The 22,042-nt window shown below is 43.4% G+C and overlaps 1 protein-coding gene across 1 annotated transcript in view; it reads right to left on the reverse strand.

Moving 5' to 3' along the window:
• IGSF3 (immunoglobulin superfamily member 3) overlaps nucleotides 1–16,492 on the reverse strand; it is a 172,241-nt gene extending 155,749 nt beyond the window's left edge. The window contains exon 1 of the mRNA XM_054974605.1: nucleotides 15,714–16,492. Within this exon, the coding sequence (XP_054830580.1) occupies nucleotides 15,714–15,786 (73 nt within the window). The 5' untranslated portion in view covers nucleotides 15,787–16,492. The remainder of the gene's footprint in view (nucleotides 1–15,713) is intronic.
• Nucleotides 16,493–22,042: the final 5,550 nt, after the last annotated feature.

Genomic DNA, 22,042 nt, shown 5'->3' on the forward strand with positions numbered 1-22,042 from the left:
AAGCTGAGATACATGTACTAAGTTAAGTTTGCAGCATTCTCTACAGCACTGGATTTATTTACAATTTTGCTTGTAGAAAACTAAGGCATTTTATACTTTTAAATTTCATAAATATGCCAAATTTCATAAATATGCTTTATGTTAATAGTTATAAATGATGCATTCTATGTTGTTAAAGCACGTATATTTAGGTTTCATAAAAAAGTAAAAAGTAGATATATTTTTATTTTCCCCAAAATTTTTAAAAACATTCAGAACACAGACACTCCCCCCCCCCAAGAATTCAAAATTTCCAGAATTTTTACATCTCCAGTCTCTGACTCCCTATTACCATCTCATACCAAAGCAAATGATATCTATAGTAGCCACAGCCTTTGCAAAGTGGTATGATAATCCCACTTTTAACATGACTGAAGAAACTACTTGTCCTATACAACTATACAAAAACTTTTTAAAATGAAGAGATATTCATTAGGTCAACCTCAAATATGTAAGAGCAATGTGTTATATAGAAAGACCTCTTTTAGTTATTTTTTTCTACATTTAAATGTATATTGCTTTTTCCTTGGTCACATGCTTCTTTCCAATCCCAGGAAATTTAGAAATGCCAACTTTCCAGCAGTAATTTATCCTTCTTTTCAGATGTCTATGGCAGCACTCTTTAGACTTCCTAGGATTTGCACTGCACAGAGTGCTACAAAGGAGGCATCTCTTTTTCAATGAGTTCTGTAACAAGAAGACCCACACTTGTAGTTATTATCCATAGGGCCTTAATTCATGTAATCCCCTCTTCCTTGCATAATCAAAAGCACGCCAAAGCAAGGAAAAGGCTTGTTAATTCAAACCAACCATGTAAGCAAGCTTATATGGGAGAAGGCAATTGGTGGTGATCCACTGCAAGCAGTGTGTCAAAAGCTACAGAATTGGTACTGCATACCTCCAATTAATACTGCAGCTGTGTTCCTAAGAAGAGAATGCTAAACACAACAGATCTATAATCAGTGTTGATAATCCTATTTCTAAGGAAGAGGTGTTACCAGTAGTTCTATTTCTTATGTATGAGAGACATATGAGGTGGCAACCAGTCCCAACCACCAGCTGACTGCCCTTGTTAGGCTGGAGAATTCGAAAGTCTCTCCACGTTGCCTTCCACACTATAGCTTAGCTTCCTCCTGGAAAGCTGTAGCTGTCTCTTAAGCTCAGCCATGGTCCTCATTCAAGACAGATCTTTCATAGATCTCTGATGTAGCTGAGAGGTAAAGAACCTGCCTAAGGCAGTGCTGTGTCACTTCTGGCCTGGCCATATTTATTTATGGCTGCTCTGATCATGCCACTGCTCAGCCCCTCTCTCCCACATTTTATTTTTTCTTAAATTTCTGATCAAAGAGTGCTATAATGAAACAGCTTTGTAGAAATTAATACTGTAATTCACTGTTCTTCCATATCTTCTGCCCTAGCCACTGTCTACCTTTAGCTTTATTCAAGTTTCTAAACAATTTGCAGCTGCTGTTCCTGCTGCCAGCACCAGAGGCTACCTCAACTGACTTGCAGGCCTTTCACCAGTTGCAGCTGCATGTTCAGGAGCATTCCAACTTCCTTTCCTGGATACCGGCTATTCCACTATCCTTATCATCACATTCCTGTCTCTTATACAGGATAAGGCTCAAGGCACCATCCACAACTTTCTCTGTGCTATCTAGCTGCTTCTCTGGCGATGGAGACTGTTTCCTTCCATCTGCTACCACATCCAACCAGCCATTTTCCCAACTAGGAAAACGAGCCTCGGAGAGAGAGTGAGAGCGAGAGCAAGACTGACTATAAATTAAGTAAAACAAATAGAGCTTTACAGAGGATCTCTCTCTGACCTCACAAGAAAGAAAGTCTGTTAAAGTTGGTGTGCCTATCTAATTAACACCCAAGTCTTGATCCAGAGTAATGGTCATCTTATTTATTTTATTTATTTACTTAACTTCATTTATTCTCTGCCCTTCTCTTCAATGGGGACCTAAAGCAACTTAACTCATTCTCCTCTCCTCCATTTTTTCCCCTCACAACAACCCTATGAGGTGGGTTACACTGTGAGTATGTGGCTGGCCTAAGGTTACCCAGCAAGGTTCCACGGCAGAGCAGGGAATCGCAATACATTTGCCTATTACATTTAAGAGAAGCTCATGAACACTCAACTGATCACTGTTCCAAACAGTCATAACTTTCATAATGAAGCTGCTAAGTGGGTGGGAGTGTTTCCCACCCAACTTTCTACAACTTTCCACCAGCTGATTTCAAGGAAAGGACACTATAATCCAGCCACATTTCAAGATGACAACTCCGAAGCAATTCTTGCATGTAATAGATTTCATTTTCCTGCCTCCAATCTTCCTCTGCTTGTGTAATTTAAAAACAGAAGGAAAGTGGCATATATTGATCATGCACTTTAGCAGCTCCCCCCAAAAGTAGCAGTACCCATTGGCAGTAAGATTTATTTACTTACTTGATTTATATCCCACCTTTCCCCTCAATGGGAACTCAATGCAGCTTACATTTTTCTCATCTCCTCCATTTTATCATCAGAACAACTCTGTAACTCTGTGCAGTAATGAGGCTGAAAGTGTTTATCTGGCCCAAGGCCATCCAAAAAGTTACCATATCAGAGCAAGGATTCAAACCTGGCTCTCCTAAATCTTGGTCCAACACTCTAACCATTACCCCACACAAGGTCATAGATCCATCACTACCATGTCTAGATTTATTTTTTCTTATTCTAAGCAGAGGCTGAGTATCTTCCATTTGCCTGCATTAGCTAACTGATTTGCTAATCCACTCTTTCACCACTACCAGACAGAGCAAGATTACAGGCAAGGTCCAAGAGCATGATAGGAAATGACCTCATTCTAGCTCATTATTTGCAGTGTGGCCTCATAAACACATGGCCTCATATACGTACTAGAGAGCAGGAACACCTGGAGGACAGCAAGCCCAATGAGACCATGCATTTATTGTGCTAATTTTAAATACTTGAATTATAGAACTTGTAACCTTGAATGTTTACAATCTCTTTCATGGAATCATGATAAGCTTCCTAATACATTTATCTGAAATACACTTACCCTTGCATTTCTGAAAATGGAGCACATACCAAAGCAAAGCCAGATACATTCAGCTGTGCCAGAAAGATGAGAAAACAATGAACTTCCCCTTTAACATAGTTCTAAAACAGTGTTTCACTCACCTGTAACTGTTGTTCGTTGAGTTCATTCTGTGCAGACACACATTGGGACTGCGCCTGAGCAGCCCTGCCTCGGAGAGAGATTTATAGCTCTAGAAACCTCAAAAAATGGGTGGCCCCACAGCGGAGTAAGAGGGAGGGAATGTGTGTCTGCACAGAATGAACTCGACGAACAACAGTTACAGGTGAATGAAACACTGTTTTTGTTGTCGTTCTTCTGTGCAGCCCCACATTGGGAGTATAACAAGCTACTCACCAATGGGGGCAGGGGTGAGGAAAATTGTCATCTGACCTCTTCCTAAAAACACTGCTGACGTCTTTCCAATTATTGTCCTTTTCTCATCTTTCTTTCTGTCTCTTTTCTTTCTCTCTTTTTTTTTAAGGTGAATAAGGACAGGAGAATTGCATTCCCCACCGCAGCATCTGACATGGAACCAGCGTCTACTGCATAATGTTTGATGAAAGTATCTGATGACGACCAAGTGGCAGCTTGGCATATCTCCTGTAAGGGTTTTCTCAGAAGAAAAGCCACTGAGGAGGACCGTGAGCGGGTAGAATGGGCCTAACCGTGCTGGAACATGGTGTTTTTGCCACAACATAGCACTTCTTGATCGTCGCCACGATCCATCTAGTAAGGGATTGGTTAGATGCGGGTAGACCCATACGAGGGCCTGCGTAACAAACGAACAGGGACCTGGTCCTCCTGAAGGACCGTGTTCTATTCAAATACAATAAAGCCCTTTTAACGTCCAAACTGTGTAATGCCTTTTCTGCATCAGAGGTAGGGCTATGGAAGAAAACTGCAAGTGACAGTTTCTGGTTCAAATGAAAAGAAGATACCACCTTGGGGGTGAACCAAAGGCTAGGATGTAATACCACCTTTTGTGGGAAAAATTGTAAGAAAGGGGAATCCACCCTCAAAGAAGTCAGTTCTCCCACTCTCTTCAACGATGTAATCACTACCCGGAAGGCGACCTTCCAAGATAAAAGAGCAAGTGAACAACTTGCTACAGGTTCAAAGGGGGAGAGCATCAACCGGGTTAATACCAGAGAAAGACTCCATTGAGGAGTCGGGACCCTTCTAGGGGGAAAAGTACGTAATACCCCTTTTAGAAATTGCTTTGATGCATGATGGGAAAAAAAGGGTCTTGCCGCCCACCTGCTCGTAAGGCCGATATAGCAGCCAGGTGGACTTTAACTAACATAGCCATCGGGCCGCTAAGCAATAGCGAAACTAAATAATCAAATACCCGGGGTATTGGACAGGAAAAGGGAGAGAAACTCTCCTTAGCAGCCCACTTTGCAAAGGCAGTCCACTTAGTGGTATATGATTTCCTAGTAGAAGGTTTCCTAGCATTCAACAAAATCCGTGCCACTTCCTTAGAGAAAACTACAGTTTCGGAAATAGCAGCCACGCTGCTAGATTGAGGGAACAGACATTGTGATTCTGTATGTGTTCTCGGTACAGCAGGTCTAGGGACCTTGGAAACAGGTGTATTTGCCCTTTGCCATATGTCATAGAAGGGGAAACCATTTCCTGCAAGGCCAAAAGGGTGCTATGAGAATGCAATGGGTTTGGTAGTGTCTGATTCAGCACAGCACCTGTGGTAACAGGGGCATTGGGGGAAAGGCATAAAACAAACCCGTCCCAAGGGATCTGGAAGGTATCCCCAATTGAGTGGCTATCTAGGCCAGCTCTCGAGCAGAAAACCCCCGCCTTAGCATTCTGGGAGGTAGCGAAAAGATCCACGTCCAGGAATCCGCAGTCCTTGAAGACTGGGTGAAGGAATATATCATTGATCGTCCATTCGTGGTGAGACTTGAAGAACCTGCTCAATGTGTCCGCTCTGGAATGCGAAAGGCCAGCTATGTGAATCACTTGTGGATGGGTGTTGTTGCAAATAGCCCATAACCACAGGCGTGTTGCCTCTCTGCAGAGAGTTAGGGAAGCCGTTCCACCCTGTCTGTTGAGATAGTAGAGAGTGGTGGAGTTGTCGGTTTGCACCTGCACTATCTTGTCTCGCACCAACTCTGCAAAGGAAGCAAGGGAATAGTGTATGGCTCTGAACTCTAAAACATTTATATGCATCTGTGATTCAGCTGGGGACCAAATGTCCTGTACAGAAAAATCCCTAAGGTGCCCCCCCAACCCTGGAGGGAGGCATCAATAGTTAGCATAACATTTGGGGGATGAATACCAAAAGGGACACCTTTGAGCACATTATAAGGCTCCCTCCACCACCTTAAGGATCTGGTAACAGACCTTGGGATATAGAGGTTCTGCCACTGGGAATCCCTAATAGGATCAAAGGCCCTGATGAACCAATTCTGCAGTGGCCTCATAAAAAGGCTTGCAAAGGGAACCACCCCAGTAGAGGAGGCCATAAGGCCCAGCAACCTCTGAATAAACCTTGCAGGGTGGAACCATTTTGTTTCTACTTGTCTCACTAGAGATTGGATCACTCGCATCATTTCTAAGGGAAGGAAGGCCCTCCCTATGGATGCATCCAAAGTAGCACCTATAAACTGGACAGACTGGGATGGCTTAAGGTTGGATTTTTTCCAGTTAATTAAGAGCCCTAGCTTGGAAATGGTAGTGGTTGTGAGCTGCACATGTCCCTGGACTGATCTACAAGGAGCCAATAATCTAAATAGGGGTAAATTATACATCCCTTTGACCGCAAGAAAGCCACCACCACCACCATACACTTAGTAAAAACCCTGGGGGCTGATGACAACCCAAAGGGTAACACTGTATATTGGAAAGTGTCTTCTCCATAACAGAAACACAAATATTTCCTATGGCTGTGGTGTTTGAAATTTTGGAAGTAAGCATCCTTGAGATCAAGGACAGCAAACCAGGCTCCCCTCTCCAAGTAATGAATGACACTAGAGAGAGTTAACATGCGAAACTTTTCAGCTTTAATAAACATATTCAAATTTCTTAGGTCAAGGATCGGACGGACTCCACTGTCCTTCTTCTCCACTAAGAAGTACCTCGAGTAAAAACCAAACTTACAGACACTGGGAAGAATTCTTTGGATGGCTCCCTTCTGTAACAACTCGAATATAGAAAGGTGTAGTCCTTGCGAAGCTACTGCCGAACTTCCTGAACAAGTTAAAGGAGGGACATCCTCAAAACATAAACGATAGCCATTACGAACAATGGCCAGAACCCAGGAATCGGAAGTGATCCTTTCCTATTCATGAACAAAGGGTGACAGCCTGTTCAAAAAAGGGTAGGTCTGCTCTGAAACAAGGGCGGTCAGTCAGAAAACAGGCTTCTGAGACTGGGGGTGCTTCGGAGACTGAGGTTGGTTCTGTTTAGACCTTGACCTGCTGGATCGTCTAGAAGAGCCCCATTGGTAGGATGGGTAAGCGTTATAATGATGGTACTGGTGGTAAGGTTGATAGCTGTACCTCGTATTGTGTTGGTATTGCTGCAGTCCTTGGTTCCAGTATTTATATTGCTGCTGATGTTGGGGGTGTTGCTGTGGTACAATGACCCCCAGAGAACGAGCTGTCTGTCTATTAGTCTTCATCTGATTTAGTGAGTCGTCTTTTTTTCAGAAAAGAGGTGCCCTCGAAGGGAAAGTCCTCTATTTTACTTTGTATGTCAGGGGTCAGTGCGGTGGACGTTAGCCATGAGTGACGGCGAAGAACCACTGCTGAGGCCATGGCGCGGGCTGAACAGTCTGCTTCATGCTTGGTGGCCGTCATCTGCTGCTTTGTGAGTCTCCAGGCCTCCCCTTGCAGAATTCTGAACACGACTTCTTGTCCTCTGGCAGGTCTGCAATGTACAAAGAAAGCCTCCCCCAGAGGAATAGGTTATACAACCCCCATAATGGCCTGGTAGTTAGATATGCAGAAATTCAGGGCAGCTGAAGAACAGATCTTTCATCCCAGTTGGTCAAGCTTGCATCCCTCTCTATCACTTGGGGAGGAGTGAAGGCCATACTTGCTCTTAGGTTGTACCTCCTCTGTTACCAGAGGCGAGGATTTAGGATGATTGAACAGAAAAGCGCAATCTTGCCACTTCAGTTTGTAATAACCTTCCACCTTGCGTGAGGTGGCAGGTACAGAGGCCGGCTTTCCCCATACTCCATGAGCAATATCTAGAAGGTCCTCCACAGCTGGAAAGGCGACCGACACCAAGGAGTCAGAGTACAGTGCTTGGAGCACCTTACTTTTTGGTTTAGAAGAAATGATGGACACATCCAATTCCAGAGCCCTCACCATGCGCAGCATTTGCTCTGCAAAAAGTCTGTAGTCCTCAGATGGGGAGGATGAAGCGGGGTCCCCCACTGTCTCCTTGGGAGACGGCTCAGAGGTGACATCTGAAACCTTGCCATAGTGAGATACTGATTCAATGTCCTCCGACCCAGAGGCAGGTTCCATTGCTGTGGTCAGTTGGTCTCTAGGAGGACCCAGTTCTCTAGGCTGTTGAAGTTGTTCTGGAACGGGGTAAGAAGGAGGAGGTGGCAACATAGGTGCTGACTAAAGCCATAAACTCCTGCCAGTTAGGCGCCTGTGACTGGTAAGGAGCTTGGAACGCCCAAGATGGTAATGCAGCAAAGGGTACCGATGGGGCCGGGGTCAGAATCGGCCACGGATAAGGTGCATACTGTTGCACTGATTGGAATGGAGCCTGTGCCTGCGCTGGAACCAACATAGCCAGAGCCGGGTGTTGCTGGATTGCTGGTCTGCGATCTGAACGATCCGGGCTCGGTTCTGGAGCATTAGAGAAAGCCGGTTCCGACCCTTCAAAAATTCCTTCCCCTTCAAAGTCCTGCTGAAAGACTGGGGTAGGTGTAGGAGACGGTGTCAATGGAGGGTACAAGAACTCCTCCTCAATAATAAGAGAGGGAGTAGAGGATGTCGACCGATGCTTCCCCTTATGGGAAGAAGAAGACGAAGATCTTTTCAAGTGGTTGTTGGGGGTTTTCCGGGCTGTATTGCCGTGGTCTTGGCATTGTAGTTCCTGACGTTTCGCCAGCAGCTGTGGCTGGCATCTTCAGAGGTGTAGCACCAAAAGACAGAGATCTCTCAGTGTCACAGTGTGGAAAAGATGTAGGTCATTTGTATCTACTCAGGAGGGGTGGGGTTGAGCTGAGTCATTCTGTAAGAGTTTCCCAGGGTGTGGAATGCTAATGGCGGGAGGCTTCACTGAATCCTGAGGAGGTTCTTTTGCATATGGATTGGTGCTTGATGTGCTAATCTTCTCTGCAGGGCTATTGTCGGGTGTGGAGTGTTTTGTTGGCCTGGTGTTTTTCAGAACTGGAGCCCATGCTCTGTTCATTCTTAAGAATGAACAGAGCATGGGCTCCAGTTCTGAAAAACACCAGGCCAACAAAACACTCCACACCCGACAATAGCCCTGCAGAGAAGATTAGCACATCAAGCACCAATCCATATGCAAAAGAACCTCCTCAGGATTCAGTGAAGCCTCCCGCCATTAGCATTCCACACCCTGGGAAACTCTTACAGAATGACTCAGCTCAACCCCACCCCTCCTGAGTAGATACAAATGACCTACATCTTTTCCACACTGTGACACTGAGAGATCTCTGTCTTTTGGTGCTACACCTCTGAAGATGCCAGCCTCAGCTGCTGGCGAAACGTCAGGAACTACAATGCCAAGACCACGGCAATACAGCCCGGAAAACCCCCAACAACCATCGTTCTCCGGCCGTGAAAGCCTTCGACAATACATCTTTTCAAGTGCTTAGTCTTTACTTTAGCCTTTTCGGTACTGGTTCCAAGGAAGAACATTCCGATCCCTTCAGATCCGGGGAACGGCATTTAGAAGGAACCAACCTGTCCTTTGGATCCATGTCAGAACCGGCAGTGGCCGGAATGTGAGGAGTCAGTTCCAAGAGTGTCAGGGCCTACTGCTTTGGGGGGTCCTCGCGCCCGGCCTTCGGAGTCGTATTCATGGCTGGGGGTATCAGGCCTGAATTGGTGGTTGACTGTTCCATTGGCTTAACAGAGCCAGATAAGACCCTCTCCCAAAAGGCTGCCTTTAGTCTAGGCGCCCAATCACTGCACGCCGTGGGTGTGAATCTTTGGCAATGGCAACAAGTGGCGACATTATGGGACTCACCCAAACAAAGCAGGCACAAAGAATGTTTGTCCGACTGGGGCATTTTCATGTCGCACTTCGAACATTTTTTGAACAGCGCTTTCTGCGACATCTTAGCGGCGAAGCCACTACACTAATGAAGAGCACTATAACAGCTATAAGAACCACTATAACTATTAATAACTATAACTACTACTAAGAAACAGTAAGAACTAGAACTATAATAAAGAACTACTATCAACAAGAGTGAGAACGAGGAGTAGAGCGAACGACCTTTCTCATCGGTGGTGATAATCATTTGATTATCTACAGCTGATAAAGTCTCTCCAAAAACTTTGCCAACAAATACCAAAGAACACTATATTGGAGAACAAAGGGGATAAATGCCAATACAAACCCAGAGTTAAAACACAACAGGTTATGTTAACTAAAGGGTATTTAGTGATTTAAAAAGACAAAAAGCACACACATACTACTGCAATTTACAAGAGACAATGTCTCAAGAGCCTACATGACCTTACTGCAAACAGGCAGGTCACTCATGACAAAGCAGTGCTGCCTGGGAAGTTTCCCTCCACATACTTTTCTGGCAAAAGAAGTAGAAGTAAGAGGGTGGCAGCCTAGAAGCTGGGAAACATCAGAATTTGCATTGCACCATACAAGGCATGTCAGAGTGAGTTATGTTTCATTAGCTTATTGTTAGGCTGAGTAGCCTTCTATTTGGCTCTTCCTAGGCAACTGTTTGTATAGATAGTGCAGTTCAATTTGCAGAAGCAGGTGATGACAGTCAAAAGAAAAATCCCTGTTAGAAATGTCTGCTTTAGAAGCTTCCTAGCTTTAATCATTCAACAGCTTTTCAGACACAACTCAGAATTTCTATTTTTTCAACTACTTCTCTTGCTGTTGGTTCAAAATACTATTATGTACAAGCGGGGAGGGGCGGGGATGTGTTATAATACAATATGGAGACCAGCAGGCACTACAAGGGCAAAAGCCTCCATGATTCATATAATGGGGAAACAAATTAGGTTGGAAGGAGAAGCTTACCAACAGAATAATAAATGTATAACTAAGACAAGGCAATAACCTTCTCTATTAGTAACCCATTTCCTGTTTTTGTCCCCTAGTATCAGAACAAACTTCTCCAACCTAGAATAGCCAAGAAGTATCTCAACAAACTCCAGAAAAATGACAAAAGCGAGAACTCACTAGGGCTTAATCCTAGAGGCTGGTTTCAACATTCCATCTCTGTCCTGGAAAATATAAAGAAAAGCTTCAAAGCTGGTAGAAGGTCTTTATTTAAGAAGAGTGATGGTGTGGTTAGAGTGCTCAACTAGACCTGAAAGACTCAAGTTCATATCCCCACTCTGCCATGGAAGCTCTCTGGGTGACCTTGGGCCAGTCACACACAGTCAGCCTAACCGATCTCACAGGTTGTTGTGAGAATAAAATGGTGGAGAAGAGAATTATATAAATCGCTTTGGGTCTCCACTGGGGAGAAAGGAGGGAACTGAATGAAGTAAATAAAAATAGAAGCATCACTGCGAGTTGACAGGACCAAGGCTGCAAGTTCCAAAGTAAACGGTATGACTTCCAGTAAGAGTTGAGCTGTAGCACCACTTGCGTTATAACTTAAAGTCAGGCCAAAAAATTTCACTATGAAAAATCTTGTACTGTTCAGAAGCATAAACCCATCATTATTTCTAAAATGCAACTTTTTATACACAGGTAAGACAATCAATTGCTTGCTCTCAGTAGCAGGCAATGCTGTTTTTAGTCTGTTAGGTTCTCACAAATGAGGCATATGTTTTTATAGAACAAATTCTGAAGCACACAGCAAGGAACACTACCACACACAGGAGTAGTCATGGGTGAAATCAAATTGTAGAATAGAACACTTGGAATATATGGCAGAATATATGGCAGCTACTCCAGTAAGTCATAGTTCGATAAGAGCAACAGAAAAAACACCTACATTGCTGCATGGAACAATTTCTTTAGGTGCAAGATTATTATGGCTAACCGTTTCTAGAACACCTTGAAGACAACAATATAGCACACGTTTCATTCAACCACATACAGAGTAAGTTTTTCATATTTTTCTTGGGGAAAACCAAAAAACTTCAGTTGCACAACACAAATTTACATGCATACAGTCCTAGGCTCAACCCTTTTCATCTCTTGTTAAAAATGTTCATGTAGTGTCATTCTGTTTTGGGAGAGAAAAATGAATTATAAATACCTTTCTAAGACTCAGTTGCCTTAGACTCTGGAGAGCTGCCACAAATCAGAGCAGTCCATTGGTCTGATTAAGTATAGGGTAGCATCTTATGTCTTCTGGAAAATAATGATTTGTTTTAAAGCCCTATGGCTAGACTGCCATTTGATTCATGTCTATAAACCTTCAAGTTCAGTAGCATCAACTGGACAGCACCAGTTGTCAATGGACAACACAGCAACTTCTACAAATGCACACAACCCATAAATATGTATTATCCATCTGAAAGTTGCAAAAACAGACCATAAATTACACTGTGAAACAACAGAAAGAAGGCTTACATAGAAATTCACAATCCCTGTGCCTATGCTCGCAATACAATTTACAGTCCTTTAGTGTTCAGTCACTGATGGGAGTCTAGTATTTTAAAAGAAACAGAAAAATGTTCATAAAACAGTAAAGGAAAATGAGCTCTGTAACTTTCTATAAGCCTATTATATACTGTTTCCTATATGCAACAGATATTAGCATCTGACTTTGCACCTTTGGAAGAAGCAAGTAAATCTTAGAAACACAAACCAGCTAATGCCTTGGAAGAGCATTAGCTGTCTTATTACAGCATGAAGGTTATTTACAATACTTTACAGTGTTTCTCCCCATTATATAGGCAGCATGATAAAGCAACACTAGCTTAAAGCACTTCCACCAAAGAACTGTTGCTTGAGGAAAAGAAACTCAATGGTACCCTCTACCCATGTGCCAGATGAGACACTTCATTTTTAGTGCCAGAGTTTTCCTCCTTGATTTCTCCCATGAAAGTTCTGTTTTATTCTCTCGCTTGTATAATTGCCAGCTTTATTTCAGCAATTCTTATATAATTAAAATATTTATTTATTTAGAATATTTCTATGCCATCTCTTCAGAGTCCTGCTCGAGGTAGCTTACAATTAAAACCACAATATTAAAATTCCAAGTCATTAAAACATCAGCAGAATGTTAAGAAGCTGATAAGATTAAATTCCTAATAAAAAGCCTTGGTAAAAAGATATGTTTGAAAGAAAAGTAGGCTCCAGGCAAGCCTCATACGGAGGGTGTTCCAAAGATGATTTGCCATCACAGAAAATGTTCTGTCTCTATTCACCACCCATTTCATCTCTGAAGGTAGATATAGAGAGAAGGGCTTGAGAAGCAGATCTTAACGGGTGGGCTGGATAGTATGGGAGGAGACAATCCTTCAGGTACTTGGCATGTACATTCAGTGTTCAAAGTACTTTACACATACTAACTGCTGGTAATTCTTAAAAGAGCCTTGTAAGGTAGGTTAATTTTATCTTTAGTATCGTCACTCCCGTACTGTTGATGGGGAGCTGAGAAACAGTGAAAGAGCCTGTAGTGGCAGAGGGGACATTTGAACTAAAGACTATTCAATTCACATCTAATTAACAGTTGTGATCATTCATGCATCATTCTGTGCTTGTTACACTACAGGTAATATGCCTATGAAGCCATAAAAAACATGGATCACAACAGAATTTTAAGTTACTTGTCAGGCAGTCCATGCAATATAATTAGCACGTTCAACAAAATGAATTTTCCATACCATTCAATCACAATATTCAAGCTATAGAACAAGATTAAACTTTTGACTCCACATTAATCTTTATTAGCAAAGCAAAGGCAGTTCAAATACACTACCCTGAACTATTTTTGAATACCTTAGGGCTTTTAAGCACATCACGACTTTCAAGACATTGCCAAATCTACTTATAATTTAAATAATCAGTTTAGCACACCCAGAAAAAAATGTCCGAGGACACAGAAACAGCCCTGTGAAAGAGGGGGAGAAAGTATATCCTCATTCTGTATCACACACATCACCAGCAGCATTAATTGAGTCTGGAGAGAGCTATCTGACTTTTATGCAGAAGGGCTGATACAATTTACATAACAGTCTGATATAAAATTCAAAAATAATTGTTTGCTTTTACTGATGTAATTAGAGAAAGGCATTGATAAGGTTGGCATCTAGCCAGGAAACTGGGGCCAATGCTGGTGTTTTTTGAAAAACTGTTGTCAATTATATTTCACCGTGAAAGACAGAACCTCTGGCAACAGAGAGCCCTCTACTGTTGTGCTGCCATATTGACTTTAAAAGGAGAACAAGGAAAGCATTCACACCATATTAGGAATACATTATTTGCAATAAAATTGTCTTTAAGCCAAGATGATTTAATTCTCAAGCATGTAACGTTTACTCAATCTGCATTTCTCATTCATCCATGTCAACTATCAGAATACAATAGCCCCAAATGGTAGATTATACTTCAGCTGCAACCCTACACACAATAACTTGAGAGTAATTCCTGATGGGTAGTCATGTTAGTCTGTTATTGCAAAAAACAAACATAAGTATGATAGCACAAGTCTACTTTATGGACAACTTATGCGGCAATAAAATCTTTTTAGCAGTGCTTAAAGTAACTTACATTTCTTATAGGTACTCATGCTCTCTCTCTGGGGGCCCGAAACAAAAGACAGGAGCAACTACTTCAGCCAGTTTCTTACCAGTACTCTGTAGTGGCTCATACCTACTTACTCCTGCTTGTTATTCTTTGAAGTGCTGCACACAAGTGTTTACTTTATGAGAAATCAGCTTCCAAGCAAACATGCATAGCATCACAGTGTTACACTCTCTGAAAACCATTCTGGCTTTTAAAAAGTTAGAGAAACTGTTGATAAAGAAAAACTGTTTTCTGAATGTCTTGCTCAGAACAACACTAATTTTTAAAACAGTCTTTTAAAGCATATGGGCTCTGCCTCCTCAGAAAATAGCTTACCAGGCTGGCCCTTGTATGCATCCACGTGCCAGAGGTAGCTTGAGTGGTGGGCCTAGGAAGCTATTCGGCCATAAGGAACAGTCACCTGCCGTAAGTTAGCAGGCAAGTGACCAACTGCCAGGGCGCCTTAAACCAAAGATGAGAAAAGACACATTGGTTGCTTTGCGTATTGTATACCACACATTAAGATGCTTTAAAAAAATTTAAATTTCCACTGGAGCAGAGGAACTAACTTGTCAGCACAGTGCAACCCTTTTGTCTACTTTAAACAGGTCTCCCCCTGCCCCAGTTATACTGTATTTTCATAATGCCCCTGTTTTATTCAACAAACCAAGCTTGTCACATATCTTAACTGAGACACATGGGATATTTTCAAATGTCTTGTACATGTTTAAGAAGGATCTAATACAATTGTTGTAGCATTTGCCATCCAGAAAATTCTCAATACACTTCACAGAACTATACACATACATTCATTTCACCCACCAAAAGTCACTTCTGGGATATGAATAGCATCTGTTTAAAACACGCACAAGCAGCTCTACAAATCACTGGATCGGTGGCAGTGAAGAATACGGTATCTAGTTCGCTAAGTTGGAATTCAACCAAATTTCCACCCCTACTCTTGCAAAAATATCCCAGAGGGGTAGCAGAGGGGCAATTTATTGCCTAAAAAATGAGCACTAAGTCTTATGGCACCTTAAAATTGTTCCAACGCACCTATGTGTAGATTTGAGCCCACTTCATACATCTCATGAAATGTGTTCAGGCCCACAAAAGATCATGCACTAAATCCAATAGCCTTTAAAATGCCATAAAAACTACTACCTTTATCACACGTGTGCGTCATCCATCTGCACACAAGAGCCAAGGAACCTATTTTTTCAGCCAAGTTGGAGTGTCCAACCTTTTTGTTACCCGCTGGCTCAATACTTATCTTCAACATTTAAATACTTCCTACTGTATCATCACAAAAGACAGCTTTACTGACTAAACTCAAGTCTCCTTGAGGGATGCCTATTCTAGATTTACATTCAGATACAATTCTGCTTAGCACACACAGACAAAGGACCGAGGAGCATGCTAAAAGAATAATTCAGCTAGTTAATGATGGAAATGTAACTATTTCCTCCTTTTCTTTGCTCCAGTTTCATCATTGATAGAAGCTATGGCATCTGTTTTGGAGGAGGAACACAAGATTTCATCTTCCGAGTTAGAAGTATTCAGAAAAACTGGATGTACTATGATAGACACAAGTCTTGCTAAAGGAAAGCAGTGCTGGAATGAAAAAAGAGCTAATAGGGAGTTAAACTTCCCAGAGCTTGCAGACAGAGACAGGAGGCTTCTTACCCAGTAGCAGAAGAAATGTCAGCTCCAGCAGAAGGCACCTCATCTTTGTGAAAGAGAGAAGATAAAAGGACATCAATTTCTTTACCCGCTTTCTCTCGTTTATTCTTTTATCTTCTGCTGTCAAACACTGTGGCTTTATATTTCCAAAAAAGAGTATTTTGGTAGGAGTTTTAAAAAGAGGGAGAGGGGGCTGGGAACAGAACAACAACAAAAAAGTGAAGGCAGGCTCAGTGGGAGGTGTGAAAGTGTCCTCAGATGCTAAAGGATGATTCCAGACAGACTCTGCTGCTTCTCCGAAGCCCAGCTTATCACATTTTGTTGCGCCTACTTTGAGTTCTCACACACCAGCTTCCACACAGCAAGGAGAGTGTACTGATCCTTTGTTGGTTAGCCCTTCCTTGATGGGGGAAAGTGCAAGAAAATCCTTTCATGGAGGCTTAGATTCATGAGGCAGAATCCCCTCTGCAACTTGAAGGAGAGCCTTGTCCAGAGCCTAACAACTTCAGGCAATTAGCACCACTCTCCCCGTGAAAATGTCAAGCGTGCCCAAAGGATCAAAGCTTTGCCCACACAAATCAGCTTTGTAGGAGTCTTCTACATCCCTTAGCTTCCCTGGATGAAAAGCAAAAGCAGAGCTCATCTCTTTCTTGCCTCCTAGTGCCTGCCTACAGGGCTGAAGAGAAGATCCCTCTCTTCTGCTTGTTTAATGCTGAGGGGTCAATTCAGCCACCTCGGTTGGGATGCCCCTTCAGCAGCTCTTTCTCTTCTGCCTCGGAGCCTCGTCCAGTTGCCCACGCCTGCTTCTCCCTAGGGGGGGGGGGGGTGGCGGGGAATAAAAGAGGTAGAAACTTATGAAGTACAGCCACAGACTTGACGCTATTGTTTAACTGACCTCGAGAAACCAAGCAAGGGGATCTAGAGGAGACGGGGCGGGCCGAACTGAAAAAATTCTGCTACGCCGAGCGAGGCACGGCCAGCCCCCTCCCTTCTCTCCCCAAGACCCCATCTGCGCCGGGGGGGGGGGAGACCAGCCCGCTATTGTTTCAGCCGCTCCGTCCCTCAAACTGAGCTTCGCAGGGCGCCCGAGGCAAGAACGGAGCCTGGCAGCAGCCTGAGGGGGATAGTCGCCTGAAGAGGCGTGCGCTTCGCTTGCCACCTGCCCGCAATGGGTCCACCATAGGCAGGTGGCAAGCGAAACGCTCGCCACTGCAAGCGACCCCCTCTTCTTCTCGCCTCACGAGGGGACCCCACCGAGCAACAGTCAAAGGAGGGCTCCCGCCTGCCTCCCAGCTCACCCGCCCCGGCCGCTCCCTCGGCCGGACCAGGCTCTCCCCACTCCACGTGCCCCGGTTGCGGGCTGCCTGCTTCCTCCGCTATCCCCTCCTACCGGGCAGCCGAGACACTCCTAGCTCACTTCCGCGCCTTCGCCAACCGGCCCGTGAGGCGGGCGACGCTTCCAGGCGGCGCTCCCTCAACCCACCTGGCCGCCTCGCTCCCGCTTGCCTCCAAGGCGCCTCCGCTCGGGTTTCATGCTCTGTTCGAAAGCCGCTGAGGGGGGCGCCAAGCGTTTCCTCCCGCCCGGGAGGCTCCTCCTCCGCCTCTCGGTCCCTCCTCGTCCCGCTCTTTCTCCCCTCGCCTCCTTCCCAGAGCGAACCAGCCGCAGCCCGCCTTTCTTGTCTGCCGCGTCCCTCCCTGTTGCCTTACCTTCGCCTCTTCATGCAGGCACTGACTAGCGTCAGGCCTCGCCTCAGGAAGGAGGAAGGAGGGAAGGGGGCTGCTCCCCGCAACGGGCGAGAGAAGCGAGGGGCTTTGGGACTCGCGGCCACTCCAGCCCCTGCCTTTGAACCTGGAGGAGGATCATATTTCAGCCCGAGCTGTTGTGATCCTCTGGTTCCAGCTGGCGGGGAAGTAAAGCAAAGCTGTGCGGTAGGGAAGGATAAGCCTCCAGCCTGGACTTCCTTTCGATTAACCGCCGCCATCTAGTAAAAGCAATCGTTGCATATCAGCAATCGGGCCAAAGCAGTACAAGTTTTACCTAGCTGCCCTTTGGGGTCGTTGACTTCCTCATGCCGACCAGTTATATAAAAAGAGGATTCAATCACGGCGACTTTAAAAAAACTGAAATATGCCCTTGGGTTAAAGGCTTGTGACTTTTGATGGGCTTCAGAGTGGGGTGGGAAATGTCATGTGGAACAGCTGAAGTTCTAGATTTGGGCCGGATAATTATGACAGCAATGGAAGGAAATGTGCCCCATTCCAGTCATCCTGGTTCCATTTTCACAGGTCTGGATAAATTTGCAGGTCTGGTAGTAAATGTAAAAGTAATAGCTGCGGTTACTTAAATCTGTTTTATTCGGGTGTAGTCCCAACAGGAGTTTCTCCAGGCTATGTGGTTTGAACATTATTTCTATAGAAGTTCCAGAAATTCCATCTACTCAATAACATTACAAACTTAAAAGACTACCAATTTGAAACTGGAATGTGAAATTATAAAACACAACCTTGTAAGTAAAAAGCACAAAATATTTTTTTAAGAAAGCTATGGGTTGCAATATGGAACATTCCTCTACTTTTGATCACTGAAAGAGCAAAGAGCAAAGACGAGCAAAGGCAAATCTGCATATATTTATATATGAATATGAAAGCAAGCTGCAGCAGGATCTAGCCCTCAAAATGGCACAACACAAAACCTACTTACCTGTTCCTACCTGTGAGCCTAAGTGTGGTAAAAGGACAAAACAGTGCTTCCTTAGTAGCATGAGTGAGTGGCTGTGTTGTAATTCCATATGCTGTTCTAGCAGTTTAGAAACCAAAGACCTGTTGAATCATGATGATGTAATACCAAGTTCATAGAAGGAAGCTACAATGGTCAGAAGTAAACCATAAAATGACTGTTGGATGATGCACATTATGGGAATTTTGCTTTGATATTGCAAAAGAGGCAGCTGTCTGCAGATTCATAGGGTCTGTGAACTGGATAAGTGAAGGATGTCGTGGTGCAGCATGGATCTGGTGTGGGAAGGATGGGGCACCTTTGTGTGCCAGTGTGACTCTTGAGTTAAAGTATCACAGCCCAGACTTGAAGATTCTGCATACTTACTCTGAATCTGTGCATGAACTTATATTTGTTCAGTCTGGAATACCAGAATAAAAAGGTTAAATATACAACATATAGAACATTGTATGGGCTCCACTGATCCCACTTAGCTTAGCTTTTCAAGAATGCCTTAGTCTGAATTAAACCTGAAAGTACTAAGATAAGAAAAGGTGGAATAGTAACTTGAGAAAGTTGTTGACACAGCCAAACTGCAAATACATGCACCATTTGTTCAATAATCTTATTTTAATTGGAAAGCCACTTTGGTAGGGAAAGATTTGGATCAGAAAGTGAGTGTTTCTCTACCCATCATTTCTCTGTTCCAAATCCCTTCTCATAGTATTCTAGGAAGAAAGCATGTGGGGATGGATTTTTTTTTTTAAGTAGAGAAGCTGTAGCCAGCCAAACAATTAAACGCTTTGTCCATCCTTGCTCCCAAATGCCACTTTCTGAAGCAAGTTTTACAGATGAAAATTGGATGTTGAGCAACTGTTACATGTATTTGCATGTAACTGTAGTTTGGTCCTGAAGCTCAGAGCAGAAGAGTAGAGTAGATTCTCAGCAGTGGGGAAACCTTGATGCAACTGTTCTTCTATTGTTACAGAGTTTAGCCTGGAATCAGAAATAGGGGACACAGCACAGTTTCTGCATACAGATATATTAACATAGAAGCTCAGTAACATTAACTTTCCATCGAATGTAGATGATAATGTCAACTAATCTATGTGGTATTGGTCCTGGAAAAGATTGGGGAAGATAATAAAATGATCGCTTCTGTGCTCAAGAATGAGCAGGTGACAAGTCCAGGAAGAAATCTGTCTCCACTAGACTGTGTGATATGAAAATACATTCATAAATTAATCCAAATGTTAACTGAATCTCTTCTGTTTTTACCATATTTAGCCACCAAAATAACATTCAGTAGTTCAGAAACATTTTGATTTGGCTGTTATTTTGGCACCTTGCTATCTGAATTCATGAGGTGAGAGAAGTGTGATGGGACAGCAAAGGCAAAGAGTAACTTTGCAGCCAATATCTGATAAGGTCATTTTCCAACCAGAAGAGTTAGCAGATGTTCCTGATGGCTAAGATTCTCCTTGTCATGATGACCCCCTCCAATCCACTCTTACTCAGAGTCTCTCTACACAAAGATCTGGCATGTATTCTTCAAGTGTTGGATGACGCAATGTTTTCTGGGAACTGTAGTTTTTAAAAAATCGCTTGGGATCATGGTGAAGAGGGTTGAAAATACAAGTAAATTAGGTTAGAAACATTTTTCTAGTGTACTCTATCGGTGCAAGCCTTTAGTCCCCGCCCCCCCCAGCCTGGGTGGAATCTGTCAGGTCTTAAAATAAGTTTTCAAAGACAGAATGGAGCGAGATCACTTTGCAATTCTACCCAGAGGAGGGATGGGGGGAGGGGGGAGACTCCTCTGATCTGGAAGATTAAAATGTTCTCCCACTGGTTTATGAGTGTTGTGATTTTTAATGTCAGATTTATGTCAATGTATTCTTTTGCATCGGGACTGACCTGTTTGCTCAATGTAGAAAGTGGAAGGGCAGTGCTGACACTAGACAGCATATATAACACTGCAAGATGAACAAGTGAATGAACCTGAGATGGTATAACTGTTAGGTCCAGTGTAGCCCAGAAGATCGCCCACTACCTTGACTCAGTTGATCTGACCACCTGGATCCAAGCCACAATAACATCAAGACTAGACTAGTATAATGCATAGGTGTCCCCTGAAAGTCAACTCAGAGACTCCAGCTGGTGCATAACTCTGTAGTTTGGTTATTATCTGGAGCTAGGCAGTACGTGCATATTAGCTTAATTTTGCAGGCTCTCCATTGGCTGCCCATCAGCCACTGGGTGTATTCAGTGTATTCATTCAGTGTATTCATTATCATATACAAAGCCTTGGAACCTCATACCGCAAGACTGTCTCACCTCCTGTACTCCACTATGACAGCTTTGCTCATCTGCAGGTGCCAAGCGGGCAAGACCAGCAACTGCCTGTACATGTAGAGTCTCTGTTGTGGCTCCCACACTGTGGAATGACCTGTCTGATGAGGTCAGGAAGGCGCTCACTCTCCTGGCATTTCACAACCTATGCAAAACTGAATTATTCAGGTGGGCATTTTTACAAAGCTAATAGAGTGTTAATATCATTTAATATGTCGATACTTACATTTTTATTCAGCTTTGTTCCAAGGTTTTACTTTGTTTTAATTTCCACAACTTAATCCTATTACACTGCTCATTCGATGTCCCAACCTGTTGACTCAACCTGCCATGAATCTCAGTGAGAAAGGCATATTATAAATAACATAAATGTAAATGAACAAAGAAATGTACTTCCTCAAAGGCATGCAAGTATAGACTGGAGTAAATAAGGGTAGTTTCCAGGCTTTGGTACATCCCCACTTCCTCGCAGCAGATAACCTGCAAGGGGAAAGGCAAACAATCTCTGGAAGAAAGAAGACTGCTGCAGAGCAGACTGAATGGGTAACTGCTGCAAATAATTTCTCATCCTCAGTTAATGGCAGGGTTGAATCTGATGAAACGCAAGAGATCTGTAATGTAGAAAGATCTTTCTACTGGAAAAAAAATATCAAATTTCTGAGATTTATTGATCGATTTGATCTTAAAAGCAATACAAACTCCCTCCATGGGGGAGGGGAGGTTGCTGTTCCTTCCTAAAGAAAACGGTGTGAGAGGGAGGCCAGTTTTTAAAGAAAGAGTGGCTGATTCCACACACATTGGATAATGCACTTCCAATCCTCTTTAGAGATCATTTGGAACAGAATTTTTTGTGTGTGAAACAAAAAATCCACTTCCAAACGATTGCTAAAGTGCTTTGAAAGTGGATTATCCGATGTGTGCAGAATCAGCTAGAGTGTACAGGCAAGAGGAGCTGTAAGGTACAGGTTCATTCCTGCCCTTTACACTGGAGCTTGAAACTTTTTTTCTCCCCAGCCTAGCTAGACTTCAATAATGGATCCTAGTGGGGAAAACATGCTTTAACATCAGAGTTCAGCCAGGTATACAGTTGGATAGGACACGGCTTTAAAACCAAATATCATCCTGCCATGCCTCAAGATCCTAGAAAAGGAGAAAAATTCAGTCTCATACCATTTAATGCCTCCCTGTGTCTGCTGTGCAAGACAGAATTTTAATTGCAGATTAAACTGGCATGCTTTGTCGTATCTGGAAGGGAGAATTCCTTGAC

Source organism: Eublepharis macularius, chromosome 3 (genome assembly GCF_028583425.1).
Source record: "Eublepharis macularius isolate TG4126 chromosome 3, MPM_Emac_v1.0, whole genome shotgun sequence".
NCBI lineage: Eukaryota > Metazoa > Chordata > Lepidosauria > Squamata > Eublepharidae > Eublepharis > Eublepharis macularius.